Source organism: Endocarpon pusillum (assembly GCF_000464535.1).
Source record: "Endocarpon pusillum Z07020 unplaced genomic scaffold C713767, whole genome shotgun sequence".
Taxonomy (NCBI): domain Eukaryota; kingdom Fungi; phylum Ascomycota; class Eurotiomycetes; order Verrucariales; family Verrucariaceae; genus Endocarpon; species Endocarpon pusillum.
Window position 1 is genome coordinate 196,481 of NW_006913559.1, and position 22,476 is coordinate 218,956.

The window sequence follows — 22,476 nt, forward strand, 5'->3', positions numbered from 1 at the left end:
TTCGTCCATTGGAAGGCGAAAGACCAAAACTCATCGCGTAATCAAGACCAGAACAGCTCCGGCCATGTAGTCGTCCACAACCATAACTCTTTCACGTTTAGACGCCAGGTTTCGTGAAGTCCGGGAAGTCAGGCCAGTTGCCCAGACCTGCTGGATCTCCACCCACTCTGATCCATTTCGAATGGGATGGAGTAGGACCATCCAGAACGAAAAGCTGATGCCAGCCTGGTGGGCTGACATTGGCGTTGGGCGGTGTCGTTACAGTACAGGTGGTGCCTGAACAGGAGACAGCAGGGAAGATGGTTCTCTGGCCCATGCTGTTGCCATGTGTGCTTGAATCTGCACCCATCATGGAAACCTTGATGTCACCAGCAGTGCCTTGATACTGTCTAACATTGAGGGTGATGGTCTCGCCATAGCCGAAAGAGGTCTGGTTATTCACGATAGTGAATTCTGGTTGTTTGGCACCTGACAGGAGGTATGGCGGCAGGAAGACTTCGACTCGGTATTCTTGCTCAAAGCGCACATCTTGAGGATCTGAACCCGATACCAAAACACGTCCGTCCTGAAGAAGGATAGCTTCAGAGTGGTAGAGGCGATCAATGGTGGTGTTTGCCATCACGCTCATACGTTGATTGACTGGCTTTCGAGGATCATACAGCACAGCGTTGTGGTTCGGATTGACCGTTAGCCCGAACCCAGCACGACCCTGTTGACCGCCATTGAGGATCAAGTAAGTTCCATCAGGAAGTGCAGTCATGCACGAAATGACACGAGGCGACGGCTAGGCAGTAAATGTTAGTATGACGCCTAATATGAGGAAGCGAGTACACTCACCATTCGTTCAATAGTCCATTTCGGATCGGCCTCTTCTGGTGCAACAGAGACACAATTGTCAAGCGCAATTTCTGGGCCAGGCGTAGTGCCACCACATATCATAACGGTCAACGGGTCGGTGTAGGGAGCGTGTTGGGGCATTAAGACCGCAGTGCCTTCGAAGGGATATGTGCGTCCACCTTTGGGATCGTTAACAGCGGCGGGAATGTTCTCAAGTGTCTTGACGGTCTCTAAGCTTATCTCGTCAAGTATTCTTGCCTCGTTGTAGTATGCGACAAAGACTCCGCCGCTTGGGAGGACGGCAAGGTACGGATAGAGGTTGTTGGGGTCGGTGCGCTGAAGCCAATCGCAGTATTGAACAGTGCCGCCGGCTGGCTTGGGGAGAATTTCGAGCGAAGGTACAGGAGCACCGTTGGCTCCCTCCTGGCCACCGACAACAAGGATAGACCCATTGGCCATGATCATTCCTGTGGGATACCATCGGCCGGCCTGAAGGCGCACTTCCTTGACATTCTCTTCCCAGTCATTCACACCCCAGACACCTGGCGAGCCATCAGGAGTGTACAGTCTCACACCAAAGGTATCATCGTTGGCCCAACCTCCAACATTGATCTGCCTTCCAGCCTTGTCGGGGAGGGTCAGACCAGCAGCACAGAAGACGTCCGTCTTCACATGCATCGGTCTCCAAGCGCCGGTAAAGTTGTTAACCTGAGCCACGTCTAACTCGTAAGCGCCAGTGGTATTGACTGCTCCAGTTCCATATTTCTCGATGAAGGTGACCTTGCCGTTGATAGCCAGGGTGGTAATTAGAGGAATGACAACGCCGCCAAGCAAGAACTCATATTTACCCGCAGCGGTGCCAGTTGGGAAGTCCCAGCTGTTCAAAGGTGTGCCGGTCCAAGTATAGTAAGACATCCTATTTCCGGAGCCACAGATGGTGCTGGCATTGCCAGGGCAGGGCATATTGCAGTCTGATTCGGGATAGAAGGTCCTGCCTAAGCTTTTCACAGTAGCCTCGTCACCGCACCAACACTCAAGACCGTATTCCATCCCTCCAGCACCATAGCCGAATTTGGAGCATTGGCTGAGGCAATTCTCTGCAGTGTTATTGGTTTCCAAAATGAGCTGATATTTCAAGGACCGTGGATCGGCCAGATCGTGGAGACACCCCTGATATTGCCAGTTGCCAGGCAGATTGGTTTTTTGCACAGCAGGTGGTTGGTAAACCCGCAGGGTATCGTTGGAATAGACGCTCATCCGGTTTCCAGCGCCGCACATTTCTGTCGACTTCCCACTGCACGGCATATTGCAGTCAGAATCTGACGTCAGGGCGGCTCCGTTGTAAAGGAAGTCATCGCAGAAGCACTGGGAGGAGTATTGCATTCCTGCCACACTGTAGCCAAGACTTTGGCAGGTAGCGATACATTTCGCGACAGTGTTGGTGGTGCTATCGGGCTGTTGTTTGGTAAGAATGCGGCCCTGGGCATTGTCGATGTAGCAGCCCTGGTACCCCCAGCCAGTTGGTTGAGCGCCTTTGTAGCCGAACAAGCTCAATCTGTCAGGTCCTCCACAGAGCTCGGTTTTGTTGCCATTGCAGGCCATGTTGCAACCAGTGTTGGTGCCTGGTGCTGGAGCCCCGCCATTAGCTGTCTCATTACCGCAAAAACATTCAGAGCCATACTCGACCCCGGCGAGAATGAAACCCGCCTGCTGGCATGCCGAGGTACAAAGCGCGACCGTCAGAGCTGCCTGTCCTCCAGTAGTGGGCATGATAGTTGTGAGTGTACGATTCGCAACCCCATCGGTATAGCATCCCAGTGGAGTCCAACCATTCACTCCAGTATTCTCGAAAGGACCCGTTGGAGGAGCCTGGCCGTTCCAAAAGGTAGTCAATCTGTTTGGACCACCACACTGAGTCGTATTCTGACCAGTGCAACCCATGTTGCATTCGCTGTCACTTGCGAGGGTTGATATACTCGCGAGCTTGTTCCCACAGAAGCATTCCGAGGCGTACTCGGTGCCTGCGTAACTATAGCCTCCTTGAGCACAAAAAGCAATGCACGATGCACTAGTCATGGTGTTACCATCACCATAAAAAGCACTCGACAGCGTCCGGCTGCCGATGGCATCGCTAATAAAGTCCGAGATGTCAGTCAGGGACGGGCCTAAAGGTTGAATCTGCACTTACGTATAGCAGCCTTGGTGGGTCCATGGGTCTGGAAGATTGGTTGCGATCGGGAGGTCTCGCTTGCTTACTTGATGATGAATATGCCTATGAGCAAGGGTGGCACGAGCAGTGGCGGAAGTGATCTTTACTTGTCAGCGATGGTCCTCCAACCAGCTCGGAATACTCTGAGGAGCTCACAGAAGAAGTCAACAGGAGCAACGACGCAAAAGCAGACTGAAGGAACGTGGGCGCCATTGGAGGCAAGAAAGAAATTGGTGAAGGTAAAGACAGACGAAAGAGAGAGCAACGCAGAACAACCGAAAGAATGGACGGCCACAAGAATATGGCCTTGAATGAAGATGAGAACGAGAGAATGTGGTCCTGGGTGTAAATAAAGATTAACGAACACAAGGACGAACTATCGGGCCAAGGGCGTGACCAAGATATCATGGGGAGTGTGGTTGTCTGATGCCGGTCGGATCCTTGACCCGGATCGTGATCTCGACCGTTGCCACTGATCAAGAGCAGTGGATTGCCTCCCAGATGCCGTATTTGGCAAATAGCTTGCCTAACTTAGTGCTCAGGGAGACCTAGCTAGGTAGGATAGGAGACGCATTCCGTCGACCGTCCTGTCTTGAAGGGAGCTGCTAACTAGTTAGTAGTGTTGCTTAGCCATGAAGCCATATAGTAGCTGGAGGAGGTGCCAATCTCAACACGAGGAAATGGAAAGTTAGGATGCATATCCCCTATGGCAGCGTGAAAGACGGACGATAAACAAAGGCCAAGCTGAAGGCCATCGAACCGCAGCAGCATGCTCAAAGTCTCAGTCGATCTGCCAGAATGCAGTGTTTCTATCTAAATGCCTGTTCATGGACCGAACATTGAGTAGTCTATAATTGATTCTGTGCTTTGATATGCTATATGCCTGTCAGAACAGGTACTCTCGGCTGTACTGCACCTGACGGTGACAGTTGGCATGAAAAAGGGGATGCTTTAGCAGCAGTTGGTGTCAATCTAGTTCAGTCAGAGATAAGAATGCAGCCAAGAGTATTTATTCATCTTCAAGTTTGCAAGCTATCTCTTAGCGTATTCTGACTACTTTTGGTGCACGACTCCGTATAGTAAGCGAAATTGCATTGATGGGTATAAATTTGTGGAGGGGGCGCCTACAGAAGTGGAATATGCAGTAACTACTGTGGAGGCTGGAGCTCTGCCTGTGGCTGAGGTCCTTGTCACCTGGGCTAGGCAATGCTCTGGAATAGGGAATAAGATAGGAACATGCTACTCAAAGTGGAGATTGCATCTTTGAGGTGCAGATAAACTGTGCTGCTGCGCTAAGCCTGTTCCTGTCGATCACAGTGTGGGGGCTGGCTAGAGGGCGTTAGGAAAAGGAAATTAGTACTACGTACTAGTAGCTAGCCGAATTTGATGGTGTGGTTCGGACTGTTGAACCATTCGAATTTTGGCCGGAGCAGAGCCATGCACTGATCTTCAAAGCACGGACCAGTACGGGTAGTGACACAAGTACTACGGTAGGGGTCATAATTGATTGTAGCACAGCGCTAGTAGCAGCTAGTTCGGATACAGCGTCACCTCAGTGTCTAGAAGCTTCTCAGACAGCTGTTGATATCAATTAGCCACCACAATACCGCTTAACGGTTCAAAGCTTAGCTGTCTCGTTTGGAGTCTGTTTTGGTACACATATACTAGCGCTGCGTTACGAATACTTATGCCAGGTACTCCGTACCGTAGTATAACCCACAAACGCACAGGAACCGCAGCTCTCCGTACAATTCGACCTTGCCGCCGTACGCAAGAAAAATTTCTAAGGTTGATTCTATTAAATTCCCAGCGGCTACCCGGTCATCCAAACATACTGATCTAGTAGCAGCAATAAGCATGAGGAAGGTACCAAGACCCCTAATGAAACCACAGATGTTCTACAACCTACCCCCTACATGCCAAAGATTAAATTCCTGCCCAATACTCCTTGCTCGTGTCTAGAATGCCATGCTCTTACGCGCTTCCACAAGTTCCCTCAGTCCACATCTTGACGCTCTTGACGGTCATGCCTCGAGTATCCCCTGGACCCCATGTCTGAGCCCACTGTGCCTGGGCATCCCAGAATTCCTTTGGAGCGGTGAGTGATGCATCGCCCCAAGGTTTGTTTCCAACACCATCCTTGAAGAAGCCGTTGGTACCACCAACAGCAACGTTAAGTATGAGGAAGAAGTTTTGATCGAATGGAGTGTTCGCCCTGCCTGTCTGTGACCAAGGATCGAAGAGAGCAGAATTGTTAAGCGTGGCCTTGCCAAATCCACCACGCTCCCACATGTTGTCATAATGGAGGTTAAATTTAACAAAGAAAACTTGCTGTAAGGGTCATCAGTCAGGGTGGCAGAAAAGTCAAAAGGTGACTCGCTTACCAGAAGTCTGCTGTCTATGTATGTAAAGAGGTAGTTCTCACTCCACTCGAGTCCGAAGGTATGAAAGGCCTCGGAGTAGTCTGTCCGTCGAAGGTTGTGCTTGCCGCTGGTTTTGTAGAAGGCATCCTTCTCCGATACGGGACCCCAATGTAAGGCACCAATCAAGCTGTCTCTTCCATCGGTATAGGTGTCGCCGGAATTACCTCTGCTCTCGGCAATGTCAATCTCCCCACTGCGAGGCCATTTTCCGTAAACGTCGGCCTCAGGCATCATCCAGATTGCAGGCCACAACCAATCTCCTCGAGGCATCTTTGCGACAACCTCGACCTTTCCATATCTCAGGGACTTCTTCCCCTTGGTGGACAAGCGAGCACTGCGCACAGGATTGATGATGGTCCCGGCTGTGATGTTGCTGCGCACTGAGCAGCTGTCGATCTCTTGGGCAGTGCAAACTCCATCGGTGGTTAGATTCAGGACATAGTTGTCGGTTAGTTGTTCAAGAGTGATATCAGTGGACTCGGTGGTAAATGTTGGAACAATATGAAGTCCTTCACCGTCCACATACGCATTCTTTGGGTCATCAGTTGTCCATTCGAAGGACCCTGATCCGAAGCCACCACGCTGGATCTCATAGCTCCAAAAATTTGTGTCAATGGTTTGAAAGTTATCTTCCATTAGAAGACAGTACTAACTAGTTGTTAGCAGCACATCCCTGTCTCAACGGTTTAGTACCAACTGAATGATTTGCAATCGACGAGATGGACACGAAGCAGATGAGACCACCAAGGGCGAAACCGATGGCAATCGACGCCCAGAAGATGATTTTCTCCCACTTCTTGCGAGGCTCTGGAATCTCGGTCCATGGCTTCTCGTACTCTCCACCCTTGAATCGTGCGCTCTTAAACTTTCTTTGTCGAGGTATATGTACTCCTGTTCATACGTCAGAGTCGGAATGCAATCAGCGAGAAAGAAGGTCTACCAGATACTGCGGGGAAGTATGAATATGGTCTTCGCTCATCTTGTGAGGCAGTACGACTAAGACGAGTCGGAGATGTGAAAGGATTCGAGAAAGGATTCGAGACAGGTGTCTGGGGTGTGCTTATGGAGGCATGGATTGAATTTCTCCTTGAATTGAGCTGTGAATTTGCTGCCGACATTTTCGAGTTTTCTAACACCGGCGCCCTTCATGAAACAGTAATATGAGGAATGACCATGGCAAGCAGTGAGTAAAGAGACCGGATAGCGGGAGGAGGTATGCTGCCAAACCGTCTCCGGTAATGGAAGCGAGCGAGGCAATCAGAACATTTTGCCCATTTATCACTCTGTCGAGTCAACACTAAGCCACGTTCATCGAAATTGTACGTACTACGTAGGAGAGAGGAGCCGACCGAAATGAGAGGCCTCTTTCCTGATTCGAGGCCGGCTTTCTCGAAGCTGGACCCATATCTGGAAGTCTCCTACAGTCAAACCTAGCACGGTCAAAATCATTGCAACGCTAACTCGGATGCCCGCCCCTGCCGGAATCTAGTCTAATACTGCAGGAACACGAGCTAATGGATGCAACTCGTGTCGTCTGTTTGATCAGGTAGCATGATTCCCGAGCTATTCCACACTGCGGACGGATCCAACATTTGGTTGAGCCTGGCAGAACCAGAATCCTGCCGCTGCCAGCGTGTGACAGCTGCGAGATTAGAAATACTGACATCTATACTTTGTGAGGTGAGACCATCCTTGCGTCGACACAGTGTCAAGTCTGGATCATAGATGAGCGTCGTTAGCGAATGCGGAAGGAGTGTTTGATAACATCGAGATTCATCAGCGAACGACAGCTGAAAGGAGTTAACCAGTTACTATGGTAAGGGGCAGAGATAAAGTTAGCATGGTGTTAGTAACGGCTAGTTATAATACAGCGCCACATGGGTGTCTAGAAGCTTCTCTGGTTGATGACCATTGAAATCGGCTGTAGCAGTACCACTAATTGTTCAAAGCCTAGCTGTCATGGTAAGAACCTGTTCTGGAATGAAAATACTAGCGCCGCGCTAACATTACTCCTACCTGATACGGTAGTAGAAGTGTGACTTCACCTGCATGATTTTGATAATCTGATGGTTTGACGGTAATTGTCATGCTAATGTAGAATGTTCATTAGTCCAGGAACTTGCCCATGCTGAAGGCAATTGGTGCTTAAGCGGCCCGTGTTCTGAAACATGACGCTATTGTTGTTACACGGCATAGCCTTTTTGCCCGAGATGAGTGGTGTGAGTAACGTCACTTGGTTGCCAGACGATTACTAACATCATAAATATCATTGTTGCTGCATGAGCTTGCAGTGTTCAATCTCAATCTCAGTCCACCGGTGTGACGAGGATAGTTCAGGGATGGCTGTCATCAGCTAAGCCCTCCTAGTAGAGAGCGGGCAAGGTTTGATGGTGTGCTCGGGGTGTTTGGGTCGTAAGGAGGATGCAGCGCTAACTATTTAAAATGATGTAATCACGCCAAGGCAGGCTAGTATTCGTCAAATTCCACTGATTTTGAATTGGAGCGTATCAACAACACGGAGTTCCTCCTTACTTAGCAGGAGTTCGGTACTTACTAACTAGTAGTCCTGTACGCCACTAGATTGTCTGAAAGGTTCAAGAATGGCCGTGAGGATGGTCAACGATCGGGAGATCGTCCATTGAAAATGCAGCCACGTGCTCCAGCCGGTACCTGGGCATTGGGCAAGCAAAGTCCTTCAGTCTCCGCTCTAGATTCTATCCTTCAAAACATTTCAATCCTGACAGGTCTACCCGCTACCCATGTCAGGGGTGCTCCTTTACGTAGTCCTCCTCACGCCACACTATCCAAGTTGTGGTTTGCCAAGTCTGCACGAGTTGATTCCTAGCTGGTCGGGGCGCTCACGTCGAGCAATAATAATTGTGCCTTGACAAGGTTCATGATACCGGCGTCTGGCTCATGGAAGCTTATCTGGCTTATTCGACTATTTGGTTCTCACCCTCGGCAGACGAAGATTAACACCATGCTATCAAGCTAGATCCCGTTCCGGAAAGCAAAAGATACACAAATGTTGATAGTTCTGGATCGGATATGGCCCTTGATATAGCACATGGCGCCGAGAAAGTAGGCTGACTACTCTCTACGCTGAACTGCTGCCGGAGTCGGTGGCGGTTTATCGTCTCAGCCCCTCAAGCCCACAATGCCCAAAACGGGATTAAGCTCGATCCATAAAGTACTTTTCCAGCCGGTGCTCTATTCACCGGAGTCCGTTTTGTTGCTTTTCCTCTGTTAACTGTTGTGGTGCTCTTGTCTTTCCAAGTCACTCCTTCTCAAGAGGCCATACACGCTCGTTGATTTGTTAACTGTTGTGCCTCTTGTCTTTCCAAGTCACTCGTTCTCAAGAGGCCATACACGCTCATTGATTTGTTTCCTTTGTTTCCTGGGTGCCATGGCTACTGACACATTTAATATTGGAGCACCTACTTTCTCCTCAAAAGATGTTCATAACGTCAGGCATTCCCGCCCTGGATTGTCATCCAAAAACAGCGCACCAGCCAGTGTTCGATCCAATGTGACAGGTGGTCAGGATCGACATGATGTGGTGCGCATTCTCGCTGAACAGCAAACTCACGGTATCATATGCCTTTTACTGACTGCTTTTTAGATGGTCAAGTACCTCTATCGGAAATGCTACGAGTCCAAATGGCTGGAACCTACAGAGGATGACTTCGGCCTTAGCGATGGTGGAGCATCGAACTTAGGAGTATTGCTGAGACGCCCTGATGGAGTCTATACTGCCGACCCCATGTTCCTCAACACGGAGCTCGTCAAGTCAGTAGAGAAGCTTGGTGTTCCAGTCGCATTCACCATGTCATCTGACATCGTTCAAACCCTTCTCTCTACCGTGACGCCCTTCCAGACCGAGCTTTGTCTGGATCCCCGTGGTTTTGTGCTCCCGATTGTCAATTCCGTGAAGGAGCTCGCGACGCAGAAATCTAGTGTTACTAAGGAAGCCTACATATGCCTTTGCCGACGTGAGAAATACGTCCTTGTTTGGAGCGATACCGTGCAAGGCGTCCTCGCGCACGGTGCGGATGTAGAAACGCGCCTTCTCGGACTGGTAAGCGCATGCATTACCTGCATAAGAAGCTTGACCGTCCCGTGACTAACGAAAGCTCAGGTTTGGGGCTCTCCAATCACAACTCCACCAACAAATGGCAGCCTCAACCTTGTTCGTGCGTCTATGATGCCAGGCGCATCTCCAGGCTGGGCCACTCCCAGTGATCCCGTGGTAAACGAAAAGGTTACCGTCATACAAGCGGCCATTGAGCAAGAAGAACTTGGCGATAAAGCTTACGACCCGGAGAAAGACCAAGGGGTCCCCAAAAGGCCATTTCTGCTCACTCATGCCATGGTCATTGGCCTTGCCATGGTTCTTGTCGTTGTTGTGGAAATGGCTTGTGTTGCGAAACTGCTCCAGGAAGTACGTTTAGATGGACAGATGATCCGGTTTGCGCTCGTCGCCACGATTCCTCTATTCGCTTCCTTCTCCTTGTTCTTTATGATTGTCATCACCGGATCTCTTTTTCAGCTAGTTGGCCCACTCTCATCCATTGGCCAGAATAGTCTTTATTACTCCGGCAAGGCACCAAAGGTGGGACGCTACGCAGATCTCGAACTTCCTCACATCACCATTCAAATGCCCGTCTACAAAGAAGGTCTCAAAGGCGTCATCATGCCAACTGTGGAGACACTTCTTGCGGCTGTCAAACACTACGAGGAACAAGGCGGCACGGCATCGATCTTCGTCAATGATGATGGAATGCAATTGGTAAAACCTGAGCTCCAAGAGTAAGTAATCAGACTGTTATAGCTGGTTTTCTCGTTACTAATCTTCCTCCCAGAGCTCGGAAAGCCTTCTACGAAATCAACAATATCGGTTACTGCTCTCGCCCTCCTCATTGCACCCAAGAAGGTGACAAATACTTCCTCCGCAAAGGTCAATTCAAAAAGGCATCGAACATGAACTATTGCCTGGACTTCTCCCTTCGAGTTGAAGATGAGTGGTTGAAGTTGATGGACGAAACGTGCCGCGAACGTGATTGCACTCATGAAGACATCTCGATCGAAGACGAACAGGAAATGTATGATCAAGCTCGAAACCGAATGATCGAGCAAGACGGCGGCAGGACATGGGCTGCCGGTAACTGCAGAGTTGGTGAATACATCTTGATCATTGACTCCGACACCCGCGTTCCTGAAGACTGCTTGCTACTTGGGGCACTCGAAATGCATGAAAGCCCAGAAGTCGCTCTCCTCCAACATGCGTCAGGTATCCTTCAGGTTGTCAACAACGTCTTCGAGAACGGTATCACTTATTTCACTAATCTCATCTACACATCTATCCAATTTGCTGTTGGCAGTGGAGACTGTGCACCGTTCGTGGGTCACAACACATTCATTCGCTGGAAAGCCATCCAAAGTATCTCGTGGGAAGAAGATGGAATGACCAAATTCTGGTCAGACAGTCATGTCTCCGAGGACTTTGACGTCAGTCTACGATTACAAATGAACCACTTCGTCGTTCGCCTTGCTACCTACCACAACGGTGGCTTTAAGGAAGGCGTGTCATTGACTGTCTACGATGAACTTGCTCGGTGGGAGAAATATGCCTACGGCTGCAATGAACTCGTTTTTCATCCATTGATCAAATGGCCTACCAGGGGACCCATCACACCGCTGTTCCGAAAGTTCTTGTGGAGCAACATCAAAATCACATCGAAAGTCACCATCATGGCATACATCGGCACTTATTACGCCATCGCGTCCGCTATCCCTTTGACATTGGCAAACTATCTGATTGTTGGTCTCTTCGGAGATAACGTGGATCAGTTCTACATCACTTCCTGGAGGATCTTTGTCGGCATGGCCTTCGTCTTTAATATCCTTTCGCCTCTCGCCTATGCTATGCTGAGACATCGCCTTGGTCAAAAGACATTTTTCAAGGCTGTCCTTGAGACCATCAAATGGACACCCATGTTCTTGCTCTTCTTTGGCGGCATCTCCTTCCATCTCCTCAAGGCTCTCCTCTGTCATTTCTTCAGCATCAAGATGGAATGGACCACAACCGCAAAGGAAATTGAAGCGTCTGGCTTCAGAATCGGCCTTGATAGAATTGTCCGAGACTTCAAATGGATGTACCTCATCATTGTTCCCATGGCCGGTGGAATGGTTTATCTAGCAGTCTACGCACCGAGAGGTTGGCAGATCAAAGATTTCGCAGCCATCGTTCCTATCGCCAACCAGATTGGTTGTCATGCACTTTTGCCGTTTGCGCTTGGTCTATTCTAGAACTCCACCGCTCCTGTGTCAGATTCTTGTAAAGTGATCCAGCGCTATTAATTCTTAAGGAGTCTGACGGAGGATTATAATGTCTACTTGCTCCCTTGGCTTGGGTAATTGGATATAGAAGGGAGTGGTTTTCACATGACATTTTGGCGGCTTTTGCTTGGGGGCGTCGCAGGGAACGATATTTACTTTTGTCAGAACGGCGCATTACCTTGTCCAGATAACGAATGGCATTTGAACATATTCTTGGAGAGCGAATCATCCACACTCCGTCATCTTGCTACAATCAACATCTCATTGACGTACACAGACAAATTAGCTGATTCGAGACACGTTCCTGTTACCAGATCATCATAGTGGCTCCAGCAGCTAAGCCTTTCGAGTAAAGCTAAAGTCAGAGATTCGATGCATTCTTCACGCAAAGTGGACTGAGTTCAGCTGCCCAAGAGGGTAACAAGCTGGCGTCTCCAACAGCAAAAATTCCAGATTGGCGAACAGGTTCTAGTACAGTACATATCGTATTCACATTAGTCGAGCATTCAGATTACACAATCCTCATTACCAAGAATGGGTGGACAGATGCGGGTCAACCTAAGGTCACCACACTGTACTGGTAGATATATCCGTATTTAGCGCCCGCCGCCGCCTTCATCCTCATTGATCATTTGGATGAGCAGACATTGTCCACTACCTGGCTCTATCCTCAGCCGGCCGTCAGAACGACACAGAGCATTCGCAAACAATGTAGAGGACATTCATTAGGGACATTTCCTGGGGTACATGATTCCGAGACGTTGGTTGCCGGTTTCCTCCTGGTCTCTCGCCGCATCTGATAGGCTGTGTCACATCATCATCTAATCCTCTGAACCAGTTTCCCCTCGGCTGGACGACAATATCACCAGGTCATCAGGAGAAGTGTATATGTCTTCAAGGTCCTGTAGCATAGAGACCGTCCGGACCAGATGCGTCCGCGAGCGAATAAAGATGTTAAATGTTCGGTGCGCTTCGAAGATGTGTCGACCAGGTTCCGGCTTCTGGCTGATATAGAAAGTGGTCGTAAATGCTGGAACTTGGTCTTTCTCACACATAGTATGATGCTGCCTATCGACCATATTAGATGACCATGGTTTTGCATATTTGGGAGAACTTCCAAAAGTTCGAACCTCTCCAACCTTTCACCATTTAATCGAGCACACACTCCAACTTTCTAATGAAGATACGGATTGCTACAGCTGAGATACTCCGAAGGTTCCAAAATGACAAGCATTGTTTGAGAGGCAGGTAATTCTCGGCCAGTGATGGATCAAATCGTGATGGGCTTTCAGTTCAAGCACTCAAGATATTGGCGACCTTTTAATGTTGAAAGCGGCATGGGTACTCGTTCTTTCCCGGATCTCTTAGTCCACAGATATCACTTTCTGAAATATTGTTTCAGGAAGATTTGCCGCCTTTTAAGGAGCGCAGGATGTGATTGGGGCATACCTTAACCTGATCCCTACCCAGACACGTATTGACACCAGCTGGTGCTTCTCAGAGATCTCCTATAGCATGTTTATGATCAGCAGATGGCTGTCACTCTTGTGAATCATCGCCGTTCGACCGTATCGCCAAACATGCTTCATGGCCACCCTTCGATGCCTGTCGCTTCTATCCTCAGCCATCAGAATCTCCCAGATGAGGAAATATATGAGAATCAATCATCCACAGGTTCTTTTTCGGAACATCGCACGAAATGCAGTGTATGGTGGCTGTCTCCTTCAGGACAGTGCTTGCTGGCTAACGGCATGGCCTGAGGCAGGCAATCATGCTACACTTCGCTTCACATCCTCCGAGGAGAGCCTGGTCCTAACCCAGAGCGCATTCGATGATAGATTATTCGTCGAGACTCTGTGTGCGATGAACGACAACTCGAAGGATAATGTATACTCGGTCCTTTCTTCTATTGATGGAGGGCTGTTAAGGTGGAAACGTCATCCATCATTATCACCATATCGAGAAATTATCTGCTGCGATCAGTTACATCTCTTTATTCCTCCGACTTGCAGGGCAGTCATCAGGCGTCTTGGAACCGTCTGGAGAATTGTTCCTCTCTCTCATGTGGGATTCATCACAAACCAACAACACGTTCTCAACATTGATCAAGATGACCCATTCTTCGACCTGTGTGGAGACTCAATCTCGCCCCAGAAGTGGCCTCGTTGTCAACGCGAGCCGGGTTGGACATGGACTTGCAAGATGCCATTGGTTTCCCCTACTGACGCTACAGATACTTCCTATCTCCGGCCAGATTCAACGACCGGCAAGAGATCCGCGAAACTAAACTATCTTCCAGCATGGGCTCAACTAGTGCTAGCATTCACCCCACTGGCCTTTATCCGTCCCACTCCCAACAAGGAGGGTGGGTGCGAGTTACTTACTGGGGCGCGTCAAAAAGTTCGGCGAATTCTCATCCCCATTTTCATCCCCACAACGAAATGCCCACTAACAGGAGGAGTAAAGCTAAATGCTCTTTCAGCAAGCAAGTAATGGTCTAAACTGAAAATAGTGTTTATAGCAAGGTAGTCAGCGAGTCAGCGAGTCAACGCTATCCTTCGAGATCCCGTCAGCCAATGGTCTGGGGATATGTTGAGTTTGAATGTTCAACCCCAATTCGAGGGTTGCTATTCCTGGCAATGTGGTCTAACCAGTAATGTGCTAGCTTTGTTGCTAGTCAGCCACGTCTTGGATGTCAAAGAAGACCCTTGGAAAGTCACAGATTTATTGATCTATTCACTCGGTTGCTGGTTGTCATTGTTCACCTGTGAATCTGCTGCTCCCCTAGTGAGGTTATTGACATTGTCTGAATTCACCCTACATTTGACAAACATAACATTGTGCAATATCAAACGATAGATTTGCTCATATTTGCTCATATTTGCCTTTGACACCCCACCATCCAAACATTGATCTTCGACCCTCAAGATGGCTGTCCAACGCTCGCCTGCTCTGCCTCCCAGGCTTTCAGGTCTCATAGACCCATCTAGACAAGCTGAGTATCCCATATTATTGGGAAAGAGTTTTTCCGAAACAGGAGGAAATGCTGCCCAGTTGTTAAACGTTCGCTACAACTGGAAATCAAAGCAGATTCCCCAACGTCAAGTCATCACGGAGAATCAGACTTCGTCCGAATCTTACAAGCTAGTCGTCCGAGAAGGCACTTCCGAGCCCTATAAATATAATGGCACAGCAGATCCGAAAACCACTGATCCGGACCTAGTTGACCTGGCCTTGGTCTTCGACAAAGAGAAATCTGCCTTTACGCTCGAATCAATTTCTAAATCACTCAACTTCAACCTTACTTCTGCAATCACGAAACCGAACATTGAGCAGCTGCAACAGCTTGAGACTATCAACGACATCTCGAGAGATGCTTCCAACCACCAAGACCAAGAGGAGCTTGGAGAAAGTGACGAGGATGGGGCTGATGCTGAGAATCCCTATGACTATCGACACTTCCTGGTTGATGCTAGGAAGGAGGCGGAAGTAGGGAGTGCCACTCCAAAGCCTGTGACACCAAATATGCCAAGTCCCGCTCCAGGAACCTCCGGAAGAATGGCATCGAGCAAGGCCGCCACGTCCCTTCAGTCACCATTCATGGGTCCGTCCATGTCTAAGCGAAGAAAGGTGGAACCGAAAACCACGGCTCGTGGTGTACCGAACACGAGTCATCCTGCTTCATCAAATGCCGCCAAGTCAAAATCCCGGACCACTGCTACGGCCCCGAGGGGTAGGGGAGGCCCTAAGTCGGCAGAGAGAGTTGACTTGACAGATGAAGAGAAGGACCAAGCACAGACCAGTCGTGGCAGGCAAGCACCTTCCCGAGTCGCATCAGCCGCTCAACAACATACACAATCGCCCCAAATCATCGTCGATGAGGCATCCGATCTCACAATCGACATGGGTTCTCCTCCTGTCAAAGCAAAGCAGAAGCACCGAATCAACGTGGATGCATTCGCCAGCCATTCTGCTTCACAATCACGTGCAAATACAGCGTCGGCGTCACCACAAAGCAGAGATTCACGAGCAAATAGTGAAGATGGTGCTGAAGATGACGCCAATTTGGACGATGGCGATGAAGACGATGACATTGAGGACCTGGCTTTACCTTCTCCACGGGAAACTAGGGTGGCGAGCAACTCTATGAGCAGAGTCACTCAAGATCGCGCCGAGGAAGAGGATGAGGACGATGACGGATTGGCGGCGGAATTAGAGGCCGTTTTTGATCAGGAAGATGATGTGGATCATGAGACAGTTGGATTGGGGATATCTGGCAACCAGCACCAACCGCAGATGCCAAGCGAAGAGGAAAGCGAGGTAAGCGAGGAGGAGTAACTGGTAGCTCTCCTTGTATAGCGGCCTTGAATTTCGTGGACCTCTTGGGCATGTCCTTAAGACATCTGTTTCTCTTAGCTTACCAGAGATGATATGTAGGGTCTGTGTCAAAGGCTTCGCGGCCTCCAATGCCATGATTGTTTCCTTGCTCTGTGCTCACTTTGATTGCTGATATACGCGAGTGTGAGGGTACAAAAAACTAAAAGTTAATATAAATCTTAAATAAAAAGTATTAATTTTCTATGATCTAATAGTTAAGGGTTTTAGCATAATAAAAGTTAGGGAAGACGCTTCTTCTAACACGCGTCAGAGGCGTCTCAACCATAATACTGCATTAGGTTAGCTTCAGGGTGCAATTCCTGGCAATCTCCAAAAAGTTGAGCGGCGCAGAAATGATTGAATGAGATGAATAAAATACCAGAGCTTGACTTTCCACTGGAAAGCAATTAATTCGAACCCAGCTCCATCTCTTCCTTACCCACACAACCTACCGAGAGACTTGCAGGCCCGATATCTGCTGGCATCCATATATCCCACGTAGTCGGCACAGCTGACCAGAGTCTCCCTAAACATGCAGGCACCTGTGGTGGTTATGAGTGAGCAAGGTCAAGAAACATTGTGGCCCTGGAAGAGCTAATTTCTGGATAGACACCCAGAACGGGGACAGACAGATCGGGCGAAAAGCACAATTATCCAATATCACTGCAGCAAAGACGTATGCTTTTCCGGGCTTTCACGCTCTGTGAACTAACTCCGTTCTCCAGCGTTGCCGACATTATTCGATCATGCTTGGGCCCGAAGGCGATGCTGAAGATGTTGCTAGATCCGATGGGCGGTATAGTGCTTACGAACGACGGCCATGCAATCCTCCGAGAAATTGAAGTTGCGCACCCAGCTGCAAAGAGCATGATCGAGCTTAGCAGAACGCAAGATGAAGAGGTGGGAGATGGCACAACAACAGTCATAATATTGGGTATGTTGACCGCGACCTTGGGACCACCCTTCTGACGTTGCTAGCTGGTGAGATTCTGGCACAGGCGCTTCCCCAGTTAGAACGAAACATCCATCCAGTTGTCATCATCTCAGCTTTCAAACGAGCGTTGGCAGACGCTCTTGCAATCATAGAGGACATTTCCCGCCCAGTCAATACCTCCGATGACAAATCTATGATCGAACTGATCGAGTCTTCCATCGGCACAAAGACTATAGCCCGATACTCAGCATTGATGTGTTCGCTGGCGCTGCGTGCCGTTCGGACAGTCTCCCAAGATCAATCATTCGCATCTAACACACACCTCACCAACGGCACCCCTTCTAGTAGTCCGTCCAAGAAACCCGCATCCGCTCCGAAGGTTCACGAAGTCGACATCAAGCGTTATGCAAGGGTAGAGAAGATACCCGGTGGGGAGATTGAGGCATCGCAAGTCCTTGACGGAGTCATGCTCAACAAAGATATCACGCATGCTTCTATGCGAAGAAAGATTACAAATCCCAGAATAGTCCTCCTCGACTGCCCCTTAGAGTACAAGAAAGGCGAGTCACAGACGAATGTTGAGATCAGCAACGAAGACTCGTGGAACCGAATCCTCCAGATCGAAGAAGAGCAGGTGAAAAAGATGTGCGACGCTGTATTGTCAGTCAAGCCCGACCTGGTCATAACGGAAAAAGGCGTATCAGACCTGGCACAGCACTACTTCGTCAAGGCAAATGTAACGGCACTGCGAAGAGTAAGGAAGACAGACAATAATAGGATAGCGCGAGCGGTTGGAGCGACCGTCGTTAACAGAGTGGACGATCTACAGGAGTCCGACGTAGGCACGGAATGCGGCCTCTTCGAAATCGAAAAGATTGGAGACGAGTACTTCACCTTCCTCACAAAATGTAAGAATCCCAAGGCTTGCACCATTCTCCTCCGTGGCCCCAGCAAAGACATCCTGAATGAGATTGAACGAAACCTCCAAGACGCAATGAGCGTCGCAAGAAACGTCTTATTCCACCCGCGACTATCCCCGGGCGGAGGCGCAACAGAAATGGCTGTATCGGTGAGACTAGCACAGAAAGCTAAATCAGTGGAAGGCGTCGCTCAATGGCCCTACAAAGCCATCGCAGACGCCATGGAGGTCATTCCACGAACCCTGGTCCAGAATGCAGGAGCAAGTCCGATCCGCATCCTGACCAAATTGCGGGCCAAACATGCAGAGGGTGGCAGTTCCTGGGGTATTGACGGCGATACTGGGAATGTGGTCGACATGAAGGAATATGGAGTGTGGGAACCGGAGGCGGTAAAGAGCCAAAGTATCAAGACCGCATTGGAGTCAGCTTGTCTGCTATTGAGAGTGGATGATATTTGCTCGGCCAAGAGTGCCAAACAAGGTGGTGGAGATATGGGTGGTGGAGGGGAGGATTGAGATTGAGTGTGGACGTGAACTGGTAGAAGGCAGATGATGAATGAGAATTGAGCATCTGAATCCTTCCCACCCATGTATCGATGTCTTAGATAGAAACCACTGAATATTGTTCATTCATGTGGTGGTTAAGAAGTAACAAGCCACACAACATGGCCTCTCCGTATCTCTAGTTACCCACCATGACCTTCCCGACGATCTCGCCCGCTTCTCCTGTCTATTGATAGAGGTAAGATACCAGCTCAACCACGACAGCTCCAGCGGTGTGCTTCAACTCCTGAATGGCAACAACACCAGCTCGCCGACCGGTTGAGGTGCAGCCTGCGCTTAAAGACACGAACAGGCCGTGTTGCCCCGTGCCCAAAGACGTGGGCTGGGGACGTGTTGGACGAATCGAAGTACACGAAATACGGTCACTTTCGCATGTTGGGCAGCTGACTTGCCATTGGGGAAAGAGATGGTGATTGAACGTCTGAGTTCAACAAACACCAATCATCAACCCTCCTCTCGATCCATATCATCTCTCCCTCTCTTCCCCTTCCCCGTTCCCATCCCCCCCCCGCCTCCGGCTCTCCTCCTTCCCTTCAACGTTGCCCCCTTTTTCCCCCTCGCCTCATGCAGCTCTTTCATCTCCATCACCGCTCCCCTTTGCGCCTCGCCCACCCTGTCCGCCAAAACCATCACCTCATCCTTGACCGTCTCGTATTCCTTCAACTTCTTTCCCAGCGCCGCCTCAATCCTCAGCCACAACTCGACATCATACTGCGTCACGAAGCTGATGGCATTGCCGCTTTTGCCGGCCCGTGCTGTCCGCCCGACTCGGTGGATGTAGGTCTTGCTATCGGGCGGGAGATCGAAGTTGAGGACGACATCTACCGAGGGGATATCGAGGCCACGGGCTGCGACGTCTGTGGCAACTAGGATGGTGCGGGATTTGGCGCGGAATTTATTCAGGGCGCCCATTCGTGCGTTCTGGGAGAGTTGACCGTGCAGCGGTATTGCGCTGAAGCCAAGCAGGCGGAGCAGGATGGCGATTCGTTGTGTTTCGTTTACTGTTCGGGTGAAGATTATGGTGGTTTGGCCGGCTAGCTCGTTGAGGAGAAACACGAGGTAGATGTCTTTATGTTTGTGGGGGAAGAAGAGGTAGGATTGTAAAAGTGTGGAGACGGTTTGGTACTTGTCCGTGCTGACGCTGACCCGTAGAGGATTCGAAAGGGACGCTCGTTGAAGACTCTCCACTTTAGATGACATTGTAGCAGAGAAGAGATATGTCTTCCTTCCGTCTCTGGGCAGAATCTTCAATATCTTGTCCAGTATCGGCCCAAAGTCTAGATCTAGTAATCGATCGGCCTCGTCCATGACCAGATACTTCAAGCCGCGCAAGTTGAACCCCTTGGTATTTTCGAGATGGTCTAGCAGTCGACCAGGAGTCGCAACGATAATATGTGGCTTCTTCCCTAAGGATATCGATTGGGGGATCATATCCATACCACCGACCAAGACGGTGCATCTGACCGAAATGAGAGAGCCCATTGCCTCAATGGCCTGCGAGATCTGGTAGGCTAATTCCCGAGTTGGCGCAAGGACGAGTGAGTGAAACGATTGCGGCTTGTCCATTAAAGCTGCGGTTTGTTAGAGCACCCTATTCCCTTGAAGAGTACTACTTACCTTGTAGTATAGGCAGCGAAAAAGCTGCTGTCTTTCCACTGCCGGTTTCTGCCAGTCCAATGAGATCTCGTCCTTGAAGAGCAAGAGGGATTGCTTCTGCTTGGATAGGCGTCGGAGCTTTGTATCCCAAGGCGACACACGCTTCGCAAAGAGGGTCGATCACTCCCAGATCCTTGAATGTCTTCGTCCCGACCTCATCATCAGCTTTACCCTCGGAGAAGATTTCATCTCCGCCAGTCGGAGTCACAGGCGCGGAAGGGCTGGAAGAGTCGTGACCAGTATTAACCTCGTGACTGAGCTTTCGCCGTTTGTTAGAGGACATCCTCTAGAGAGCACCGGAATGTGAGGTTCAAGTGCGCTTGGTAGTGTGTAAATTATTATTTGCACCGAACTATGTATGTGCATTTCAATCTTTTGCCAAAAATAAAATCGTCACCAGCGGGGATCGTTCCGCACGCCGATCTCCAAACTGCCAAAAAAAAGTTCGAGGCACTTCAAGACCCCGTCGGTATTTCCATTAGAATCCTCATATCTCACACTGTGCATATGGCGAAACGACGGACTAAAAAGCGCACTCATGCAAAGGCAAATGGCGCTGTCAACGGTCCTGGAAGGCCCGGCGGGACGAACAGGTCACCAAGGAGCATGGTCATTCGAATGGGAGCTGGCGAGGTCGGGCCTAGCATCACCCAATTGGCCAAGGACGTGCGGGCCATGATGGAGCCAGACACAGCAAGTAGATTGAAGGTTTGTTTCCCAGCTGAGATCCATTCAAGAGCGAAAGTGGCTCACTCTGGTGTCCAGGAGCGAAAGGCGAACAAACTTAAAGACTACATCTCGATGGCAGGACCGCTGGGAGTTTCCCATCTGCTACTCTTTTCGCGTTCAAATTCGGGCAATACCAACCTAAGAGTCGCATTGGCTCCTCGAGGCCCGACGCTCCATTTTCGGGTTGACAATTACTCGCTCTGCAAGGATGTGACCAAAGCGCAGAAACATCCCAGAGGAGGAGGAAAAGAATACCAAACCGCGCCGCTGCTCGTCATGAACAACATGAAGACACAACAAGACGCATCTTCAGATCCTATCCGCAAGCAGCTTGAAGACCTTACCACAACCATCTTCCAAAATATGTTTCCCCAGATCTCTCCTCAAACCACTCCTCTTTCCTCTATCCACCGCATTATGCTTCTCAATAGAGAGTTGTCGAACGCCGAAGACGGCACCTTCGTCCTGAACCTCCGCCACTACGCCATTACCACAAAACAAACGGGCGTCCCGCGGAGGATCCGGCGACTCGACCCGAAAGAGCAAAGACAACGGCAGAAAAAAGGAAGCGCCATTCCCAATCTTAGTCGGCTAGAGGACGTGTCGGAGTATCTGCTTGATCCTAGTGCTGCTGGCTTTACATCAGCCAGCGAGACAGAATTAGACACGGATGCTGAAGTAGAAGTACTGGAAGCGCAGACTCGTCGAGTGTTGAGCAAGAAGCAGGTACAGAAGCTAAGAGATGGGAAGTCGAAGGACCGAAGTAGTGGCGGGAGCAACGTGGAAAAGCGAGCAGTCAAGCTAGTCGAGCTCGGGCCGCGGATGAAGCTTCGTTTAGTCAAGGTGGAGGAAGGGGTCTGCGAAGGAAAAGTCATGTGGAATGAGTTCGTTACGAAGTCGAAAGCAGAGGAGCAGGAGATGGACCAGAAATGGGCACAACGACGGAAGGAGAAAGAGGAGAGGAGGAAAGAGCAGCGAGCGAATGTGGAGAGGAAAAGGCGGTTGAACGCCAACACGAGAGCTAATTCGAATGGCGATAGAGCTGAAGATGAGGAGATGGAAGACAGATGGGACAGCGAGGATAGCGATGTGGATGATGTGAGTTTAGAAGACGGGGCTGATGAGGGTGAGTGAGCGGCTGTTCGCGGCGGGATTGACACAATGCTTTTGGTATCGAGCGTCATCCTGCCAGAAGGTTGGCTCGAAGTGGTTCTATTTGTGCTTGTGATTCAAGTCAGCGCGGATGGACTCGAAGTCGCCAGCAAATATTACGAGCGGCACCCTACCAAGCCACGTAAGTATCGGGCCAAATAGACATTTTCCTGTTGGCGGCGAAGCTGATACCCAACACCCCCAACAGCAGTCAGATTCCACCCTCATTGCCTCAGGGCCGGTACTGCCTGGCACGGGGTGTGAAAATGATATAGCGAGGTGTGAGGGTGCAAGATGACGAGAATAACGGTCAATTCACAGGCGGGAAATGCAGCTG

At 49.9% G+C, this 22,476-nt stretch overlaps 6 protein-coding genes across 6 annotated transcripts; 3 read left to right on the top strand and 3 right to left on the bottom strand.

Moving 5' to 3' along the window:
- Window positions 1-97: 97 nt before the first annotated feature.
- Window positions 98-3,259, bottom strand: EPUS_04340 (uncharacterized protein; the record flags this gene model as incomplete). The annotated part of the gene is made up of 4 exons (XM_007788252.1): window positions 98-784; window positions 838-2,968; window positions 3,026-3,147; window positions 3,203-3,259. The coding sequence occupies 4 exons, from the start codon at window positions 3,257-3,259 to the stop codon at window positions 98-100; spliced, it is 2,997 nt and encodes a 998-aa protein (XP_007786442.1).
- A 1,761-nt stretch (window positions 3,260-5,020) lies between these two features.
- EPUS_04341 (uncharacterized protein) lies at window positions 5,021-6,587 on the bottom strand (the record flags this gene model as incomplete). Its single annotated transcript, XM_007788253.1, has 4 exons — window positions 5,021-5,377; window positions 5,431-6,117; window positions 6,167-6,360; window positions 6,410-6,587. The coding sequence occupies 4 exons, from the start codon at window positions 6,585-6,587 to the stop codon at window positions 5,021-5,023; spliced, it is 1,416 nt and encodes a 471-aa protein (XP_007786443.1).
- Window positions 6,588-8,875: 2,288 nt separating this feature from the next.
- Window positions 8,876-11,778, top strand: EPUS_04342 (uncharacterized protein; the record flags this gene model as incomplete). Its single annotated transcript, XM_007788254.1, has 4 exons — window positions 8,876-9,028; window positions 9,092-9,547; window positions 9,608-10,278; window positions 10,332-11,778. The coding sequence occupies 4 exons, from the start codon at window positions 8,876-8,878 to the stop codon at window positions 11,776-11,778; spliced, it is 2,727 nt and encodes a 908-aa protein (XP_007786444.1).
- Window positions 11,779-14,736: 2,958 nt separating this feature from the next.
- Window positions 14,737-18,554, top strand: EPUS_04343 (uncharacterized protein; the record flags this gene model as incomplete). Its single annotated transcript, XM_007788255.1, has 5 exons — window positions 14,737-16,128; window positions 16,724-16,742; window positions 16,795-16,861; window positions 16,911-17,119; window positions 17,164-18,554. 5 exons carry the CDS (start codon window positions 14,737-14,739, stop codon window positions 18,552-18,554), a joined length of 3,078 nt encoding a protein of 1,025 aa, XP_007786445.1.
- A 492-nt stretch (window positions 18,555-19,046) lies between these two features.
- Window positions 19,047-20,541, bottom strand: EPUS_04344 (ATP-dependent rRNA helicase RRP3; the record flags this gene model as incomplete). Its single annotated transcript, XM_007788256.1, has 2 exons — window positions 19,047-20,173; window positions 20,220-20,541. The coding sequence occupies 2 exons, from the start codon at window positions 20,539-20,541 to the stop codon at window positions 19,047-19,049; spliced, it is 1,449 nt and encodes a 482-aa protein (XP_007786446.1).
- Window positions 20,542-20,864: 323 nt separating this feature from the next.
- On the top strand, window positions 20,865-22,121 carry EPUS_04345 (uncharacterized protein; the record flags this gene model as incomplete). The annotated part of the gene is made up of 1 exon (XM_007788257.1): window positions 20,865-22,121. One exon carries the CDS (start codon window positions 20,865-20,867, stop codon window positions 22,119-22,121), a length of 1,257 nt encoding a protein of 418 aa, XP_007786447.1.
- Window positions 22,122-22,476: the final 355 nt, after the last annotated feature.